Source organism: Anabas testudineus, chromosome 5 (assembly GCF_900324465.2).
Source record: "Anabas testudineus chromosome 5, fAnaTes1.2, whole genome shotgun sequence".
NCBI classification, from domain to species: Eukaryota; Metazoa; Chordata; class Actinopteri; order Anabantiformes; family Anabantidae; genus Anabas; species Anabas testudineus.
Genome location: NC_046614.1, coordinates 4,086,006 through 4,103,861, shown reverse-complemented (window position 1 = coordinate 4,103,861; position 17,856 = coordinate 4,086,006). Strand labels below are relative to the sequence as shown.

Genomic DNA, 17,856 nt, shown 5'->3' with positions numbered 1-17,856 from the left:
GTCCAGAATCCCGTATTCCCGAAGTACCCTCCACAGGATGCCACGAGGGACACGGTCAAACGCCTTCTCCAAGTCCACAAAACACATGTAGACTGGATGGGCGAACTCCCATGAACCCTCGAGCACCCTAGCAAGAGTATGGAGCTGGTCCAGTGTTCCACGGCCAGGACGAAAACCGCATTGTTTCTCCTGGATCCGAGGTTCGACTAGCGGCCTAACTCTCCTCTCCAGCACTCTGGAATAGACTTTCCCAGGGAGGCTGAGGAGTGTGATCCCCCTATAGTTGGAACACACCCTCCGGCCCCCCTTTAAAAAAGAGGAACCACCACCCCGGTCTGCCAGTCCAGAGGTACTGTCCCTGATCTCCACGCGATGCTGCAAAGGCGTGTCAACCAAGACAGCCCTACAACATCCAGAGACTTAAGGTACTCAGGGCGAATTTCATCCACCCCTGGTGCCTTGCCATCGAGGAGCTTACTGACTACCTCGGTGACTTTGACCAGGGAAATGGACGAATCAACCTCTGAGTCCCCAGCCTCTGCTTCCTCAACAGAAGGCGTGTCGACGGGGTTGAGGAGATCCTCAAAGTATTCCTTCCACCCTCCTACAACGTCCCCAGTCGAAGTCAGCTACTCCCGACCTCCACTGTAAACAGTGTTGGCAGGAAACTGCTTTCCCCTTCTGAGGCGCCGGACGGTTTGCCAGAATTTCCTTGAGGCAGACCGATAGTCCTCCTCCATGTCCTCGCCGAACTTTTCCCAGGTCCGAGTTTTTGCCTCTGCGACCGCGCGGGCTGCAGCACGTTTGGCCTGCCGATACCCATCAGCTGCATCAGGAGTCCCACAGGCCAACCAGGCCTGATAAGACTCCTTCTTCAGCTTGACGGCTTCCCTTACTTCCGGTGTCCACCACCGGGTTAGGGGATTGCCGCCACGACAGGCAGCAGAGACCCTACGGCCACAGCTCCGAACAGCCGCATTGACAATGGAGGTGGAAAACATGGTCCACTCGGACTCAATGTCTCCAGGCTCCCTCGGGACCTGATTGTAGCTCTCCCGGAGGTGGGAGTTGAAGACCTCTCTGATAGAGGGTTCCACCAGACGTTCCCAACAGACCCTCACAATACGTTTGGGTCTGCCAGGTCTATCCAGCTCCCTCCTCCGCCATCGGATCCAACTCACCACTAGGTGGTGATCAGTTGACAGCTCAGCCCCTCTCTTCACCCGAGTGTCCAAGACATATGGTCGGAGGTCAGATGACACAACCACAAAGTCGATCAAAGACCTCCGACCTAGGGTGTCCTGGTGCCACGTGCACTGATGGACACCCTTATGCTTGAACATGGTGTTCGTTATGGACAAGCTGTGACTAGCACAGAAGTCCAATAACAAAACACCACTCGGGTTCAGATCAGGGAGGCCGTTCCTCCCAATCACGCCCCTCCAGGTATCACTGTCATTGCCCACGTGGGCGTTGAAATCCCCCAGTAGGACGACAGAGTCCCCAGTCGGAGCACCTTCCAGTACCCCTTCCAGAGACCCTATGAAAGCTGGGTACTCTGCACTGCTATTTGGCCCATAGGCACAAACAACGGTGAGAGACCTATCCCCTACCCGAAGGCGCAGGGAAACAACTCTCTCGTCCACCGGGGAAAACTCCAACACATGCCAGCTGAGCTGGGGGGCTATAAGCAAGCCCACATCTGCCCGCCGCCTCTGTGTGTGGAAGTGAGCCCGACTATCTCTAGCCGGTACCCCTTCACCTCTAACACAAGTTCAGGCTCCTTTCCACCCAGTGAGGTGACATTCCATGTCCCAATCGCCAGGTTCCGTGTCCACGGCTGCCACCCAATCCCCACTGCACCGGCCCCCTATGCTCCTTCCTGCGGGTGGTGGGCCTACAGGAAGTCGGTCCCACGTCGCTCCTTCGGGCTGACCCCGGCCGGGTCCCGTGAGAAAGATCCCGGCCACCAAGCGCTCGCCTACGTGCCCCAACCCCAGGCCTGGCTCCAGGGTGGGGCCCCGGTGACGCCGATCCGGGCGACGTAACAGTCCTTGATTTCCTTTTCATCATAAGGGGTTTATGAACTCCCCATGGCAGAATTACAACTAGTCATAATATGTCAAATGAATTCAGACTAAATGTTTGCTCGTTTCTAATTGTTTTTTGTTAGCTCTGAACATTGTTATCAAGTTACCTAACTGGTCACTCTCCTCTGACTTACTTTGTGTCTAATATCTGAAACCCAGCGGCTCTCCCATCAGTTGAGATCTGCAATCAATTGCAAAGTGCTGTGGTGCAAACTGTACCACAAATGGACACTGCTTAACGGCACATTTGCGCAGTTACACTGCTGATCTAGAGCATGTTTCTCCATTTTCAAAGTCTCCCCTGTGACTGCACAACACACACACCACACACACACACACACCACACGCACACACACACACACCACACACATACCACACACACACACACACACACACACACACACACACACACACACAAAACTCATACACTCAAATGCTGCCACCATGGTTTTCAGTGCATAGCCAATGAAAAATAAGGGAAGTGGAAATAAGCTCACTAATCAATTACGGTCATCAACAGCAACATTATACCTTCATCCATGTTTCAATTAAAGCCTATCTGAGTGATGAATTAAAGCACATTTTTCCTGATCAGACAGTGCAGACATTTTAACCATTTTTGCATTATTCTGATGGAAAACATGTAGCTACACTAATGACAGGTTAATTGGAGCATTTAAACATGGCGCGACTTGCTAGAGACAAGTCAAAAATATTGTCATATGAATAATTTGCCACACAGAGGCTGTCAGCTCTGGCTAGCTCACATGTGACATTGAATTACAGTAAGAAGTAGCAATGGTATATAAACCAAGAATATACGTAAGGTTAGTTCTGCCAGTAGGGAGAAGATTAACTGTTTGTATACCAAAGCACAGATTAAAAACACAGAACCCCATTCACACATGCACACAACTAAAGTTAGCATCAAAAAAGTAAGAATAGCATTAATGGTACTAACTTCTTGAGCACACAAATCATGGATGGCTTCAACAGTACCTGTCCGCATTAAGATATGTTTTGGAACATATTTCTAACAAAAAAAAAAGTCACATAGGGTACATTACCGCAAAAGAACGAATGTGTGTGTGTGTGTGTATGGTGTGTGTGTGTGTGTGTGGGGGGGGGTTATTTAGGTGTTGTGCAGTCACAGGGGAGACTTTGAAAATGGAGAAACATGCTCTAGATCAGCAGTGTAACTGCGCAAATGTGCCGTTAAGCAGTGTCCATTTGTGGTACAGTTTGCACCACAGCACTTTGCAATTGATGAGTGAGCTTAATATTTTCATATGCTGCTATTTTTCACAAATCATGATTCATTCGCAAAATCTGTTTGCATTGATAGGCAGCATAATTTACATTTTATTTTTAGAAACAGCTGAATGGAAACCCTCCAAATGACACCACATGAAACAGCACAGGAAAAGCACAGGTGTAAATAGCATTAATTACTCTGTTCCATTCAGTGGCACAGTAATCCATGGCTGTCAGCCAGCATGCACAAAACTTGCCTCTGGAATTAATAAACCCAGCCATAATTGATGTTATTAATTACAAATGTGTTTTTTTTCTGCTGTGACAAGCATGCGGCAAGATATTGTTATTTTTAGTTCATCTGAATATTACAAAAGGGCTTCATCCTTTGAAGCTCTGCCTTTGATAAATGTTTCCTATATATCTACGGCAGTAGCTCAGGGGGTAGAACAGTCGCCTACGAACCCCAGGGTGAGTGGTTTGATTCCCGGTTCCTCCTGGCTACTTGCTGAGGTGTCCTTGGACAAGACACTGAAACCCTGTAGTAGTGCCGACTCAGTCTGGCAGCTGTCCAAAATGAATTTCCCCAAGGGGATTAATAAAGTATACATTATTATTATACTATATGAAGACATTACTGCAGTCGCCTGAAAGTCTTTCATCTTAATGTTGGCAAGCTTGAGGTCATTTGTCACTTTTTTATTAACTAATCACAATTTGTGTGCACAACCTTTTGGCATGTTTACCATGTTCAGCCATACCAGGAAGTCCTGGAAATTTTGAATAAGAGTAATGTTCTACACCGTTGTTTATATCCTTTGCTTACTGCTTGTGTGTCCCTGAGGAGAAATTCAGCCACTGACTTTTATCATCCCCTGATGTAACTCAGCCCTTCTTGCTGTTAATGTATGGGCCTGTAGAAAATCGTTGTGAAACCACAAAGTCTTGTGATGTTGTTTGAATAATTAATAATTAGTCTTCTGTGTTTATGAAGTGTATATAACTAGAGGAGAAAGTACTTTGTCTTTGTTGTTGAAAACAGCAATAGTATTTTACATAATGGAATTTCTAAAGCTGTATTTCTTGCAAGGGGATTTGTGGTACGTTTCCATCTTACCAAATAGAGAGTTTGTAGTGTTCACCTATATTTCTTGTTCTTGTTTTATTGTCTGTGGTCATATCTGTGGTATACTTTTCTGACCTAAATCACTGTCTTTTGCAAGAATGGTGTTCATTGCCCCCAGTTGACTTCTAGAGACTTGTAGAATTTAATTCAATTCGGTTCAATTCAATTCAATTCAATTCAATTCAATTCAATTCAATTCAATTCAATTCAATTCAATTTTATTTATATAGTGCCAAATCACAAAGAAAATCTGTTTTGTACACATATTATATAGAAAACCCAATAATTCCACTTGAGCAAGCACTAGGTGACAGTAGAGAGGAAAAACAGGCTCAGGGTGGGTGGCCATCTACCTCAACTAGCTGGGGTTAGTGGAAAGAGGTGAGAGAAAAGAACAGAAGAGAGAGAGAGAAAACAAAACACTGGGCAGGTTGGTATGGCCAATAACTGCACTCTGGAAATATACAACTCCAAGAGAGGAGAGGTGAGGAAAGTAGTAGCAGTGGAGCTCAGTGTAGAGGTTCCCCAGCAGTCCCCCTGTAGCAGCATAACTAAGAGATGGTTCAGAGTCACCTGATCCATCTCTAACTATAAGCTTTATAAAGAAGGAACGTTTTAAGTCTAGTCTTAAATGTAGAGAGGGTGTCTGCCTCCAGAACCTGAACTGGGAGCTGGTTCCACAGGAGAGGAGCTTGATAGCTAGTTTCTTTTAGGTATGAAGTAAAGGAGATATCCTGGTCAAAGATAACTTTGAGTGTTACTTGAAGCCAATACTAAGTCATCTATAGTAAGAATGTGATTAGATAGTCTCTGAGATTTTTAGGCCCACAATAATAAACAAAATAACCTCTGTGTTGTCTGAATTTAGGAAAAGGAAAGTGAAGGACATCCAGGGTTTTATGTATTTTAAGCATGTATGAAGTTTGATTAATTCGTAAATGCATAGCAGATTTATAGAGTGTTTCCTAATAATATTGTCTAAGGGGAACATATATAGAGTGAAAAGAACCTCCCTAACTAACTTTTGTGTGCATGGAAGACTCATTATTAACATGCACAAACAGGAATCTAGCTGATAGATGTGTATGTAAACACGCGTGTGTTTGTGTATCTGAATTGTAACCTACTGTATTAAGGGATGAGCGTGTGTCCGTTTATTTGTCCTGCTCCTCCCGTCCGTAGGGGCGGGGCCCACACAGCACATCAACACTCGCAGCAGCCAGCTGCAGATGAAACGCGGTCGATCACATTAGTTTCTTTTCTTGCTTCCGTCGTCCTTAAATTAGAGTTTGTTACACACGGTCCTTATTCCCGTGTTTATGTTTTTCACAAACGGTCAGTGTGAGCCCGTGGGCCGTTTGGGGATCATATGATGTGAATACCCAGCGCTGGATGAGGACTGGAGAGCTGTGCATCTTATCATATGTAAGTGAAACCTTGATAATCCATTTCTGGTCCGTTTGCGACCAAGCATCCCGTGTATTCACTCTAAACAAAGGATCGCTCCTGTAAAACCGTAAGGACCAACTCTCCGTGTCTTGTAGTGTTGGAGTTTATGTCCGTATGGCACTTAGTGGGGCTGTTTGCACTTCTGATATCACTGTAATGTTCCTGTAGTATTCCCATAGTGATACGAGGCGTTCAGAGGCAGTCTGTAACAACGAGTGATGTTATATATTTAATAATATTCCATTATATATCCTTAATATGACTTTTGTCGTGGAACACTGTGCTTTGTTTACTAATAGAAACCTGTTTTTACTTTATTCAAATTGAACTCCTCAGCATTAAACAAATTACAAGTTGTAGGCATCCTCAAACTATACAGTACCAGACTTTGACAATTCACTTCTCTTTTTTGGTGCTTGAAGAGATGATCCCTGCTCACACAGAAAAGACTTTCACTTTCATTCAAATCCCTAACAGCCGACCACTCTGATAAATATTTCAACATGACTTCAAAATTAAAAATACAGTACAGTGGCTTGCTGAATTGCATTATGCTTCGTTACATGCTGGGCTGCGATTGGCTGCAGCTCTCTGTCTCTCTGTGTGGCAACAGCCTTCCCATCCGCCCAGCAACTCCCTATTCCTCATGCCGTGGTGATTCTCTGCCTCCAAGGGCCCTTTCTGCAGTATCCAGCGTGGTAACCATGACGACGGCAGCCTGACCCTGGGTTTGCTGCTACTGTTGCTACAGGCTTGACCTGAATTCCTCGCTGCATCTCAGGTGGGCGCAAATAATCATGACTGACCTGTTTCTCGTTGTTGGTGGTCAGTCAGCTGAGGGTGGCAGCGAAAGCTGAGGTGCCAACGTGCTGCTTGTTTGAGGTTCAGTTGGGATTGGCCTTGTGTTGCTGAGTGGAGTCAGTCACAGATCTATTCACAGTTACATTTGTTAACACAGTAAAAATGGTAAATGCAGAGTCCACTGTTTACTAGCTTCTCTGCTAAATAAACCACTAATGCTTTTTCAAGGTGAGGATTTTCTTGCATTTCTTTTCTCTGGACTTTTTCACTATTTTGTGATACATTACAGAATAAACAATGAATTAGGAAAAGTTGAAGATAAGATTAATAATATTTCCTGTTGTAATAACCAGCCTCCCTGCAAAAAGATTTGAATAGCTGCTGACATAATAGGTTGGATCTGTGCTAGAAAACTGTGTAAATGTAGCACCTACTCAAAGGTTTAGATAACATCCCTGCCTGCTACGTGCATCATTTTGCAGAACTGGAAACAATTGTTTTCTGAAGGTATTTAGGTGTTTCTGATTAGTTTAGTGACTTTGTGAACATGTCGCACTTTTGCTTAGGTCTCTGTGAAACTTCCACATGCCACCTTCCACATGATAGCACCACAAAAATATTCCTGCCGAATCCTTCCAGACCTGTTGAATATTGCTTTATTAATCACAATACACTTTATTCTGTCTTCCTGTTATGTGGGACAGTACTGTAATTGAATGTAATTCTTTTTCTTAAGGGATAAGTGAGCAGATGTTGTGAGTTTAAACGCCTGCTGCCTGAAAATGAAAGTGTTCGTGGAGCCATCCCTGCACTGCCCACGGCGCAGCTCTGGGCTCCCTGAGGTGTCAGCTTGTTGTCGGAGCCAGACTGTGTAGGAGTGCCTATTTCTGTCGTTTCTCCATGGAACCTTACTCTCTCACTCTCTGCCACATGCAGGGTGGGGTCAGCTCAGGCATCGTCTGTGCTTCTTTGCCTGCCTCTCTGCCTGTCATTGTGATCCCTCCTCTACAGCTTAGCCTGTCGACTTAAGAGCATTTCAAAAAGCGGGGGTACCAGCTAAGAGAAATAGCCATTGATTGTCTTAGTCTACACAGGGAAATCAAAGCGATTTATCGATTAAAAAAAAGCTAATTGTTTGAGTTGTTTTCTGGTTCTCACACCTGAACATTTTTGTGTCTTGTTGGATGCTGAGCAGATAATGCACAGTAGTTTAGAAGCAGTAAAGCTTTGGCTGGTTGATTTACTGAGCTGAAACTCAATAAAAAAACATTAAAACTGAACAAGCGCTGCAGATTCTGGTGATAGCTCTCTACGGCTTCCATGCTACAAGCGACCTCTTTTCACATTATTAATTATTATTTGATGCATTACTAAAAAAAATGGACAGCTGCTATAAAGTTCTTCCTTAAGAAAACACACCGAAATGGTTCCAGCTAATACATATCTTAATATGATGTCAATGCTGTGTTCTCAAATTGTTGTTTCTGCCGCCCACAACTGGCCAAATAGTCATTTAGTCATTTGGCAGATGCTTTTATCCAAAGCGACTTTGGCTTTATTTTGAGGAACCAGGCAAACAAACAAAAGCTAAGTCAAGGAGAAAAAACATCAAGGCAAAGTGCTATCAAAAAGTGTTTCTGTTTCAAGAGATGTAAGTAGAAAAGAGCAGAAACCTTTTTTTTTTAAGATGCGGAAGAGTTCTGTTTTTTAGCAGTTTTTTAAATATTGAAAGTGAGGTGGCTGAGCGTGCAGAGATTTGGCAGCTCATTCCACCATCGTGGGATCACTGAGCTGAAGATCTTTCCTTGGTGTCTACTGTGTGGTGCTGGTACCACCAGATGTCGTTCACTGGCTGAGTGCAGTGAACGGGAGGGGATGTAGACCTGAATGATTGAGTTGAGATAAGTTGGAGCTGTAGAGTTGACCACTCTGTAGGCAAGAGACAGAGCTTTGAACCGAATCCTTGCAGCCACAGGAAGCCAATGCAAAGATCTGAAGGGTAGTGTGAAATGAGTCCTTTTTGGTTGATTGAAAATGAGGCGTGCTGTTGCATTTTGGATCATCTGTAGGAGTTTTGGTCATGGATGCCGGTAACCCCATCAGCAGTGCATTGCAGTAGTCGAGACGAGATATGATCAGCGCCTGTACAATGAGTTGAGTCGTGTTCTCCGTCAGGTAGGGTCTGATCTTTCTGATGTTGTAGAGGGCATATCTACACGAACTAGAGACTGTGGCGATTTGTTCCATGAAGGTCAGTTGGTCATCAATGATGACCGCTAGATTTCTGGCCGTCTTAGCGGGGACAATCACTGCAGATCCAATGTTGATGCTGATGTTGTGTTGTGTTGAAGGGCTGGCAGGGAAGACTAGAACTTCTGTTTTGGGAATGTTAAGTTGAAGGTGTCTTTCTCTCATCCAAGCAGAGATGTCAGAGAGAAAGGCAGAGATGCGAGACGAGACAGTAGAGTCATCCGGCGGAAAAGACAGGAAGAGCTGTGTGTCATTCGCATAGCAGTGATGGGAAAGGCCATGTGAATGGATGATAGAGCCTAGAGAGGAAGTATAGATGGAAAAAAGAAGAGGACCAAGGACTGAGCCCTGTGGTACACCGGTGGAGAGGTTATGAGAGTCGGAATCACACCCCTGCCAGGATACCTTGAAGATTCGTTCAGACAAGTATGACTGAAGCCAGGCTAGAGCTGATCCAGAGATGCCCAAGTCTGAGAGTGCAGTCATAAGGACCTGATGGTTGACAGTGTCAAAGGCTGCAGATAGGTCTAATAAAATAATAGAATAATCAAGCATTGCTGCTTTAATGCTTAATTGTTTCCATAAATAAATACCTGGCAATTGACTTATTAATGAAAATAGTGCTGAAAAGATTGTTGATTAATTAATTAATTAACAAATTGACTAGTTAAGTGTACCAAAATGGCACATAAATTAGATAATTAATTTGTCCCAACTTGTAAAATGCGGATTATTGCAGCATTGTGTGAAAGCGCTAAAACCTTAACTACAACATGCCTTTGTCCTAAAAATAGGCCTACTAAAACACTGCTGTTAATATCCAAAAATAATCACAAGTACAGGACAAAAAAAAAAGAAATAAATAATCAGGACATGAGGACACAGCAGGATGTTCTAAAAACTACCAGCCGGTCAGTGGCAGCGTGTAAGATTTGTACAGTTCTTTGACTGCAAATTGTGCAGTACATTCCTTTTTAGTTCATCTAATGTATGCATGCTGCCTAAAATGTGCAGGCTACAGATCTCTTTACTGACCTTTGAAAAAGCGGTTGTGCTGAAACTGATTTTATTTATCCTCCATGTGTCTTTTGAGAGGTCTTTTATAAGCATTTGATTGTTTGTGTGTTGTGAGCCCACGAAGATCTGGCTCAAACCATGTGAGTCACTCACAAACAATGCAATTCTCTGTCCCCCCCACCCTCCCATTCCCCACCCGCCAACCCCACCCCCCAACTCCAGGCTTCTCCTCAGAAATTAGACTGGAATCAATAAGGCATTTAAAACTAGTGACCCACATTTTCTACTCTTCCAAGTTGTTGGGTCATTAGTGTTCATCCAGCTGTATTGGACAGCAACACAGCTGGAAACAAGTTGTTTAAGACATTCCTTTATTCCTCACTGGCACTGATTGATATCACTTGTATTTAACGTGGATTTTCTTATCTGCAGCCCGTCTCAAGGCCGTTCCGTTTGGTTTGTGTTGTAGACGTGATGGATCAGCAGCGGGCGCTGCATTCAGGTTGCCTGGTCTCAGGGGTCCGTACGCCTCCTGTTCGTCACAACAGCAAGCTGGCCAGCCTGGGACGGATCTTCAAGCCTTGGAAGTGGAGGAAAAAGAAGAATGAGAAGCTGAAGCCCTCTGCACGTGAGTGTGACATAGGACATCATCAGGTAGCAAGAACAGATAGGCTGTGTTAGTGCAAATAGTTCCATGTGTTGTGTCGTAAATGTCTGTGTTGTGTTGTGTAGTGGTGGAGAAGAAGGCAGTTGTACGACAAAAGGGAGATGACCTCGCCAGGAGGAACCCCGGGCAGGCAGAGCCAGGTGCAGACTAACAGATGAAGACACACACGACCCCAGGATGATCGTAGTTGACTTGTATAGCCTCATGATCCAAACGCAGACTCATTCTTGTCCTCTTCCTCTGTCAATGCTGTATGCAGAGTCCCATCTTGCTTGTGGGGGTAACTGCGAAGATCCCGACACCCTGACTCACTCTGACAGTGAGGACCGAGGTGAGGAGCCTGTGGCACCTCTGGCCAGCACCAATGAGGACCTTGGCAGTGATTTAGAGACCTCAACAGGTATAAATACACACAGAGATTAGAAACACCTGTCCACTCTGTGGTCTTATTATGTTCTATTGGTTGTACATGGAACACACATTCACATTTAAGCATATTTGAGCACATAATAATGGTCACACTCATCAGCAGAAGTGTTGGCTGCAGCATCACTTTGAAACTACAGGTACATGAGTGTATTTATCCACTAGGTGGAGACAGGGACGTCCTTAACAGACCTGATCACTGCTCATTTTCAGTACAAGATGTGACTGAAGACTCAAAGACAGTGGGAGACCCCTGTGAGAGTGAAGACGGAGAATATGAGAGCACCTCACTCAGCGAGCCCAGTGATGACCACCCTATGGAGAAGGTGGAGGCTGCTGAAGGGAAGCAGGAGGCGACTGTGGCCCAGCCGCAGAGACGAGCCAGCACCCCTCCACCTCCCAACCTGCCAGTCAAAATCCTCACCAGACTGGGCAGCCTAGACGGTGAGTTTCCAGGGGTAACACTGATGTAGAGCCCCTCCTGTTTGCAGCAGTGTCTCACTTTGATGAGTTTCCTCCAGGTGTTCCCTCAGTTACAGTGAAGAAGTCCCCCGCCACCTTACCCAGGAACTTCACACTTCCCAAAGACCCTCATAGCTCCCTGTTGAGAGGCAGGATCTCCACACCCACTGGGTCCCCCCACCTCGGGGTGCTCCATCCACAGCTGCCCCCCAGCTGCATCATTGAAGAACTGCACCGTGCCCTGGCCACTAAACACAGACAGGACAGGTCAGACTTTGGAGCCAGATGTGCAGCATTTTTAATCTATGTGGTTAAATTAAGTTGGCTTTATTTTGTAGTTGTTATCACACGACTTGGGAACTGTTGCTAAGTGAAATTATTATTGGCTATTAATCATTTTAAACACTACACACAGCAGGGAACATGAGCAGCCGTCATTTGATAACTCCTCTAAAGTTAGAGTCCCAGACTTTCCAGAATTATTTATTGTTCCTCCAGCTTTTTAAGTACTTCAGAAAAAACTTGTGTGGAAGTCAGCCAATCATCGCACAAGCCTAAGTACAAAGTACCGAATTTCAACTTGACAGACGTCTCATGTCACGTGTGATCTCAGTTTCCAGGAGAAGGAAGCGCGCTTGTCCCCTAAACGCCGACTGGACGGCCGTCTGTCCCGCACGTGTAGCACAGAGAAGGAGTCTACTGGGGAGTCAGAGAGCAAGAAGGAGTATGATGAGAACAAGGAGAACAGGCGTCTGGATGAATACTTGAGCGACCAGGACAGTTGGAATGAATCGGTGATATCCGGTAAGTCTGTGCTGACAGAAGACATTAGATGAAATATTTGCTTTACTGTTATATGCTTCTTAGTGCATAAAGCCAACAAAATCTGGGCACTCTGTCAGTGGATAATGAAGCAGTATAATCTCTGCGATGGCGAATTTCAGACTTGCTGGTGTTAAGTTTCAGTGGCCCGTCAACATCTTTTCTTGTAGCCTAATTCTTGGCCTTTCATGTGGGTTATTGGTGTACATCCTCCCGCCATTAACATGTCAGGGTAAAATATGATGGAAATTATGTAATAGTATATCTGCTGACAGTTATGAAAATGTGTGATGAAGAAAATGAGAAAAAATTATGAAGCCTTTGTAGTGTTTGTCCACAAAGAGTCAGGGTTATCCACTTAGTGACACCAGTTAGGTAGCTGTATGTTTTTTACAGACCTACTAGACCCCTGAAAAGAAACACACTTCCTCATGCCCAGGAGCATCAAAAGACTGTGAAGACCCTGGTGAAGGAGAGGATTCAGGTGGTAATGTGGGGCTTATCTGTGTCAAAGTCACTAAACTGGGTACTTAACTGAAGTTGTAGTATACTGAATAGTGAGCAACTTTTTAAGGTCATTATTGACCTTAATTTCTGCTCGAACAGGGACGCTGCCACGCAGGATGAGGAAGGAGCTGCTGGCTGTGAAGCTTCGGAACCGGCCCAGCAAGCAGGAACTGGAGGACCGCAACATCTTCCCAGTCCGCAGTGACCAGGAACGCCAGGAAATCCGTCAGCAGATAGAGATGAAGCTGGCCAAGTGAGTCTGTCTGTGTGGTCCCAGATCAGCCTGCCATCAGCTCCTACTCTCCATCAGCAGCCCCCACCCCACTCTCTTCATATACAGTATGTGTGTTTCATGTCTCTGTGTTGCTCGTTCTTCCCCTCCACCATCCACTAACAAATATTCTCTCTTGCAAGATGTTACTTCACTTACATAAAGAGCTTTTAGAATATCCACTGAAAATACTGAATGTTGGTGTGCACATATGCAGTGAAGTATAAACCCACATAAGCTCAGTTTAGCAGCCATTAAGTTTAGCAGCAAAGACACTTACTGAACTACTAATTCCAGGTTCTAGTCGCGGTTTCAAAGTTTGGTTTGGTTTTTGTGCATTATAGCATTATGGTACCAAACCTAATTAGGATGGCCTCAAGTACTAAGTGCTCAAGTCCACATGGTGCACCCAACAAAACCACTGAGGACATGGTGTTACACCTTTTCCATAAACACACCTCTCCTCAAAGGACTTGCTGGTCAGGTTCAGGAATTCCTCAGTGTTTCTTTCATGACCAACAAAATTCACAATAAGAGTTAGCACATTAAGATTAGCTCTAAATTATACGTTTTTACCTTTAAAACCCATATCTATGTAGAACATCTATCAGTTTGAGACTGTGTATTATCATTAAATCTGATTTACATCTTACAGATGTATGTTGTATGTTTGGGTCTCTGGTACAGCTGCCTCAGGACACTGTATTAATGCTTTATCAACCACACCTGGCTTAATCCTACCTCCTTCATCCTACATTTCAGTTCTGGTTGAGACTACAAGAGCTGTTGCGTCATCGCTGTGGTATTGTTGTAAACTGTATCCTGTGCATTATTTGCATTACATGCACAGAGGCTAAATATTAGCATATATAATGCATCGTGCATGTTGTACAAGAGGTGACTGTTTACTGAAAATAGTATTCACAGATGAATGTTTTTGCTGTTCATTTCCTTTCCTTGGATGTGGCTTTTCTGGGTCAAGCGGTCTGATTTTAGGAGTGTGGTACAGGATTTTCTGACAGGCAGCGGAGGAATGCTACATAGAGCATAATCGTATTTGTCATGTTATGTAAAAGGCAATAGGCTGTTATCATGGTGACTTTAATAGGATTAACAGTCACATCAGGTTAGTTTTCAGTGTATAATACAGCGGCAGGGTGTGCTGGTAGGCTTATGCAACGTACAGAGTGGGAGGGGGTCTTTCTGGGAATGTACGCCGCTGTTTACCAATCATTTTGATTTGTGACCCTTTGAGAAGTCTATACGTTTTTTTAGAACATTTTAGAAATGTTTACATTAAGTCCTCAAACAACATAACATACGCTTATGTTACACCCCTGATTGGGGTGGCAGTAGGTGGTAGAGCAGTCGCCTACAAACCCCAGGGGTTTATTAATACATCATAATTTATAATCTATTACATCATATAAAATGAGTTATCACTGACAGCAGCCATTTTTCTACATGCATGTTGTTGTAACTCTACCTCTGTGGACTATTAACACATTTAATTGTTTTTCATACCTTTGTTAAAATGCAGCTGTGATCACACATCGCTCTGTGCCAAATGCTGCATAGTGCTTCAGTGCGAGGTTGACCTGCTTTTAAATACCAAAATTTGGCGGAAACTGAATCTATTCTTCTCTCTTAGTGACAAACAGGCCACACACTTGTTATTAGCATTTCCAAATGCATCATTACCCCAGCTCCCTATAGCTGGTAGGATATCAAATGGATCCACCTTGTTAGGAAAGGCATTGAACTAACGTCTGTATACATTTCAGTTTGCATCAGCACATTATAACTCCATAATGATACACATCAATATACTGTAGTATCTTTAGTGTAGAGTGCTTGAGAGTGATGGAGCATCTGCAGAAAAGCTAATGGGTTTATGTTCACATGTGTTACTATTAAAGTCAAATTAAGATCATTATAAAAGGGATTATTAAAATTAAACAAATAAAATACATGTCAAATACTCAATTACAAGTTAAATTGTAACAAAAAAAAAAGTATAAAATTATAAACTAAACAGACTTTCTTTCAGTCAGTGAGATTTTGTATAATTTAAATACAGATTTAATGTATATAATATTTTATAATTAGACAACATTGAACCACTTTAAAACAGTGATTATTTCCAACATCACACTCCACAGGTTGAAGAGCAGGTATAGGCAAATAGAATGTATGAATTTGAACGTGATGTGGCTTTTGAGCTATAATCTGATAATTATGATAAATATTTGTCCACTAGTGAAAGCGCCAGGCAGCTTACTCACATAACTTTTGCAGTGTAAAGGTCATTGCTGGAGATTGCTCCCTGTTGCATGCCCTGGGTGTGGTTTCATTGCATGCCCACTACAGACACGGGTCAAAGCACCTAATTAGAGAGATAAAGACTTTGAGCTAAGAGAGAAAGAGAGCTCCTTCCTCCTCCTCCTAGTTTCCGCTCCTGTTTGACCATACTGAGGGGAAAACAGGGCAGCAAGTGTTTGATGAAGCTAATTATTTTGCAGCTTAGCCTTTTGCTCTCTGCTTTGGAACTTAACGGCAAGAGATGAGTCAGACAGGCTGACATTCAGACGAGCAAAATAATATTGGCCATGAGCTCCTTTGAGCCTGGCACCACTCTTCTCCGTGTGCCTTTTTCCTGCCCTCTCGCTCATGGCATTTCACAGTTGCCTGTCAATCTGGACAGGCAGAGCAGCTTTGCATGCGTGTGATGTATGTGACATTATTATGAACTAAAACTGTTCCAAACACGCCTCGTTCCATGTGAGCCTCAACATGTGCACATTGACGAATTCCAGCAAGTAACTGCAGATTAGCAAAAGACATTATGGACTTTACTACTGTGTTTGGAAGCTGTGTGGCCTCTAGTCTGCAGGGGGCACTGTAGGGAGACACACTGACATCCCAAACAATCCTTATGTAAAGTGAACTCCTGATTGCGCTTACATAATAAAAACAGGAAGTGATCAATTATGTGTCATAAGGGTGGGAGTATGATGGCTCGCTTAGGAACACTATGTACACAATGCCGGTTAAGTGCAAAGGTCAAAGCAGCTGTGCTGCTGTGAGCCAAGTGTCCCACTGGTTACACAGTACAGTTCACTCAGTTTGTTACATTAATGCAATGATTAGTTTTCTGACTGCAGCATCTGTGCCATACTGCACTATAATAATGAGGTGATCAGAGATGAGAAAAAGATGACATAACTTGAGAAAGCCATAACAAGTATGATGTGCATGTGTCTACAGGTTAAAAACAAGTCAATAAGCCACGTCATTGCAATGCACACGGTGTTCATATCACAGTGAACACGTATGTGGTAATTCATTTTGACTCAGTCACACATCCGTTCTGCTCCTTTAAATACCTACCAAACGTGGGTAAATCCACCACTTAAAATAGTCCCCAACAAGTTTCCTCCTGTGCACTTTGGCTAAGAACTACAGAGCTCAGCAGTTGTTAAGGAATCACAAAGTCTTTTTTTCTTTACATTAAACTTAACAGTGATCATCCACTGGAAGTAGGATTCATCCAGCATTGCTGCTTTGGTCTTTGACAGCAAACTTTGTCTTTTATAGAGCGACATCAATAGAGTGTTGCATGTAACACAGGTAGAAATGCGATTGGCCAGATAATACAATACAGTGACACATAAATCAGTATGCAGGTGAAAGATTTCCATTATCTGGAACTAGATGTACTTTATGAATACAAAACATGCACACAGTGTTCTGCACACATACGCTGGAATTTATTAAAGCTGAAGTTGTTTTGTTAAAGTCTGCAAACCATTTTACAAAGACACAATCGTAATTATGATTAATTACTTTCATGTGATTAATTTATTGAGCCATCATGCTATTTTCCTTCTTGTCACTGTGTTCTTTTTATTTTATCCCTCAAAGTGAAGTGATAACACAGTAAACAAATCATCATCTCAGTGATGATTATGATAGGGGTGACAGAGTTTGCAGCTAATATTGCTGATTATTTACAGGTACGTGTAATGAATTAATGATGCAGCTGCTATAAAGAGCCACTGGAGAGCTGGAGAATGTCATCAGTGTGATATAATGTGTAAAATGTCACTGAAAGCTTCAATGAGAGGCAGGAGTATGGGTGTTCGAACGTATGATTATAGGGGTATTTATGACTAGCTGTGGGAGGCTTGTTTACATGTGCTGAGTATTACAATAATTAAGATTCATGAAGCAGAACAGTACGTAGATGCATTGTGTGAGTGTCCACAGAGGTTTTTTGCAGCCGGTTTGAGATGTTCCTGAAAAACATTTACATATTTAAATGTATTTTAATTTAATTTAATCAAATTTGTTTTTCAATTAAGAACAGCTAGAAAATACCAAGTATGCAAGTTCCAAAAAAAAGCTTTTCTGTGAATGTCAGCATCTTGGAAGATGACATTCACCCAAAGTCTAGCCAGACGTATTGTCTGCAGGCCGACCGGCAGCTGCTTCAGGTGCAGCTCTGGCTGCAGGACTGGCTGATCAACAGGAGTCGTCCACATGAGCTGAGTCAGACCTGTGGACAGATGAGGAACGCCATTGTTTGGGTTGACGGCACAGGGTGCTTGTGGGCCAGCGTCTCAGTCCTGCTGACCACATGGTCTGCCGGGGAGGTGGGACGGGCCCCTTCTGACAACTTGCACAACAACAATGAAAACTGAAGGAACCCTCT

The 17,856-nt window shown here is 43.6% G+C and overlaps 1 protein-coding gene across 2 annotated transcripts in view; it reads left to right on the top strand.

Annotated features, from left to right (window-relative positions):
- phactr3b (phosphatase and actin regulator 3b) overlaps nt 1-17,856 on the top strand; it is a 44,520-nt gene that overhangs the window by 13,752 nt on the left and 12,912 nt on the right. Inside the window, exons 1-8 of one of the 2 annotated variants that reach the window (XM_026347117.1) lie at nt 5,703-5,895; nt 10,457-10,615; nt 10,720-10,794; nt 10,914-11,054; nt 11,294-11,524; nt 11,602-11,809; nt 12,156-12,346; nt 12,971-13,124. In XM_026347117.1, coding sequence (XP_026202902.1) covers nt 10,462-10,615; nt 10,720-10,794; nt 10,914-11,054; nt 11,294-11,524; nt 11,602-11,809; nt 12,156-12,346; nt 12,971-13,124 — 1,154 coding nt within the window. In that variant the 5' untranslated portion in view covers nt 5,703-5,895; nt 10,457-10,461. Of the gene's footprint in view, nt 1-5,702; nt 5,896-10,456; nt 10,616-10,719; nt 10,795-10,913; nt 11,055-11,293; nt 11,525-11,601; nt 11,810-12,155; nt 12,347-12,970; nt 13,125-17,856 lie in introns of those variants that run through there. The other variant, XM_026347116.1, reaches the window with a different exon arrangement.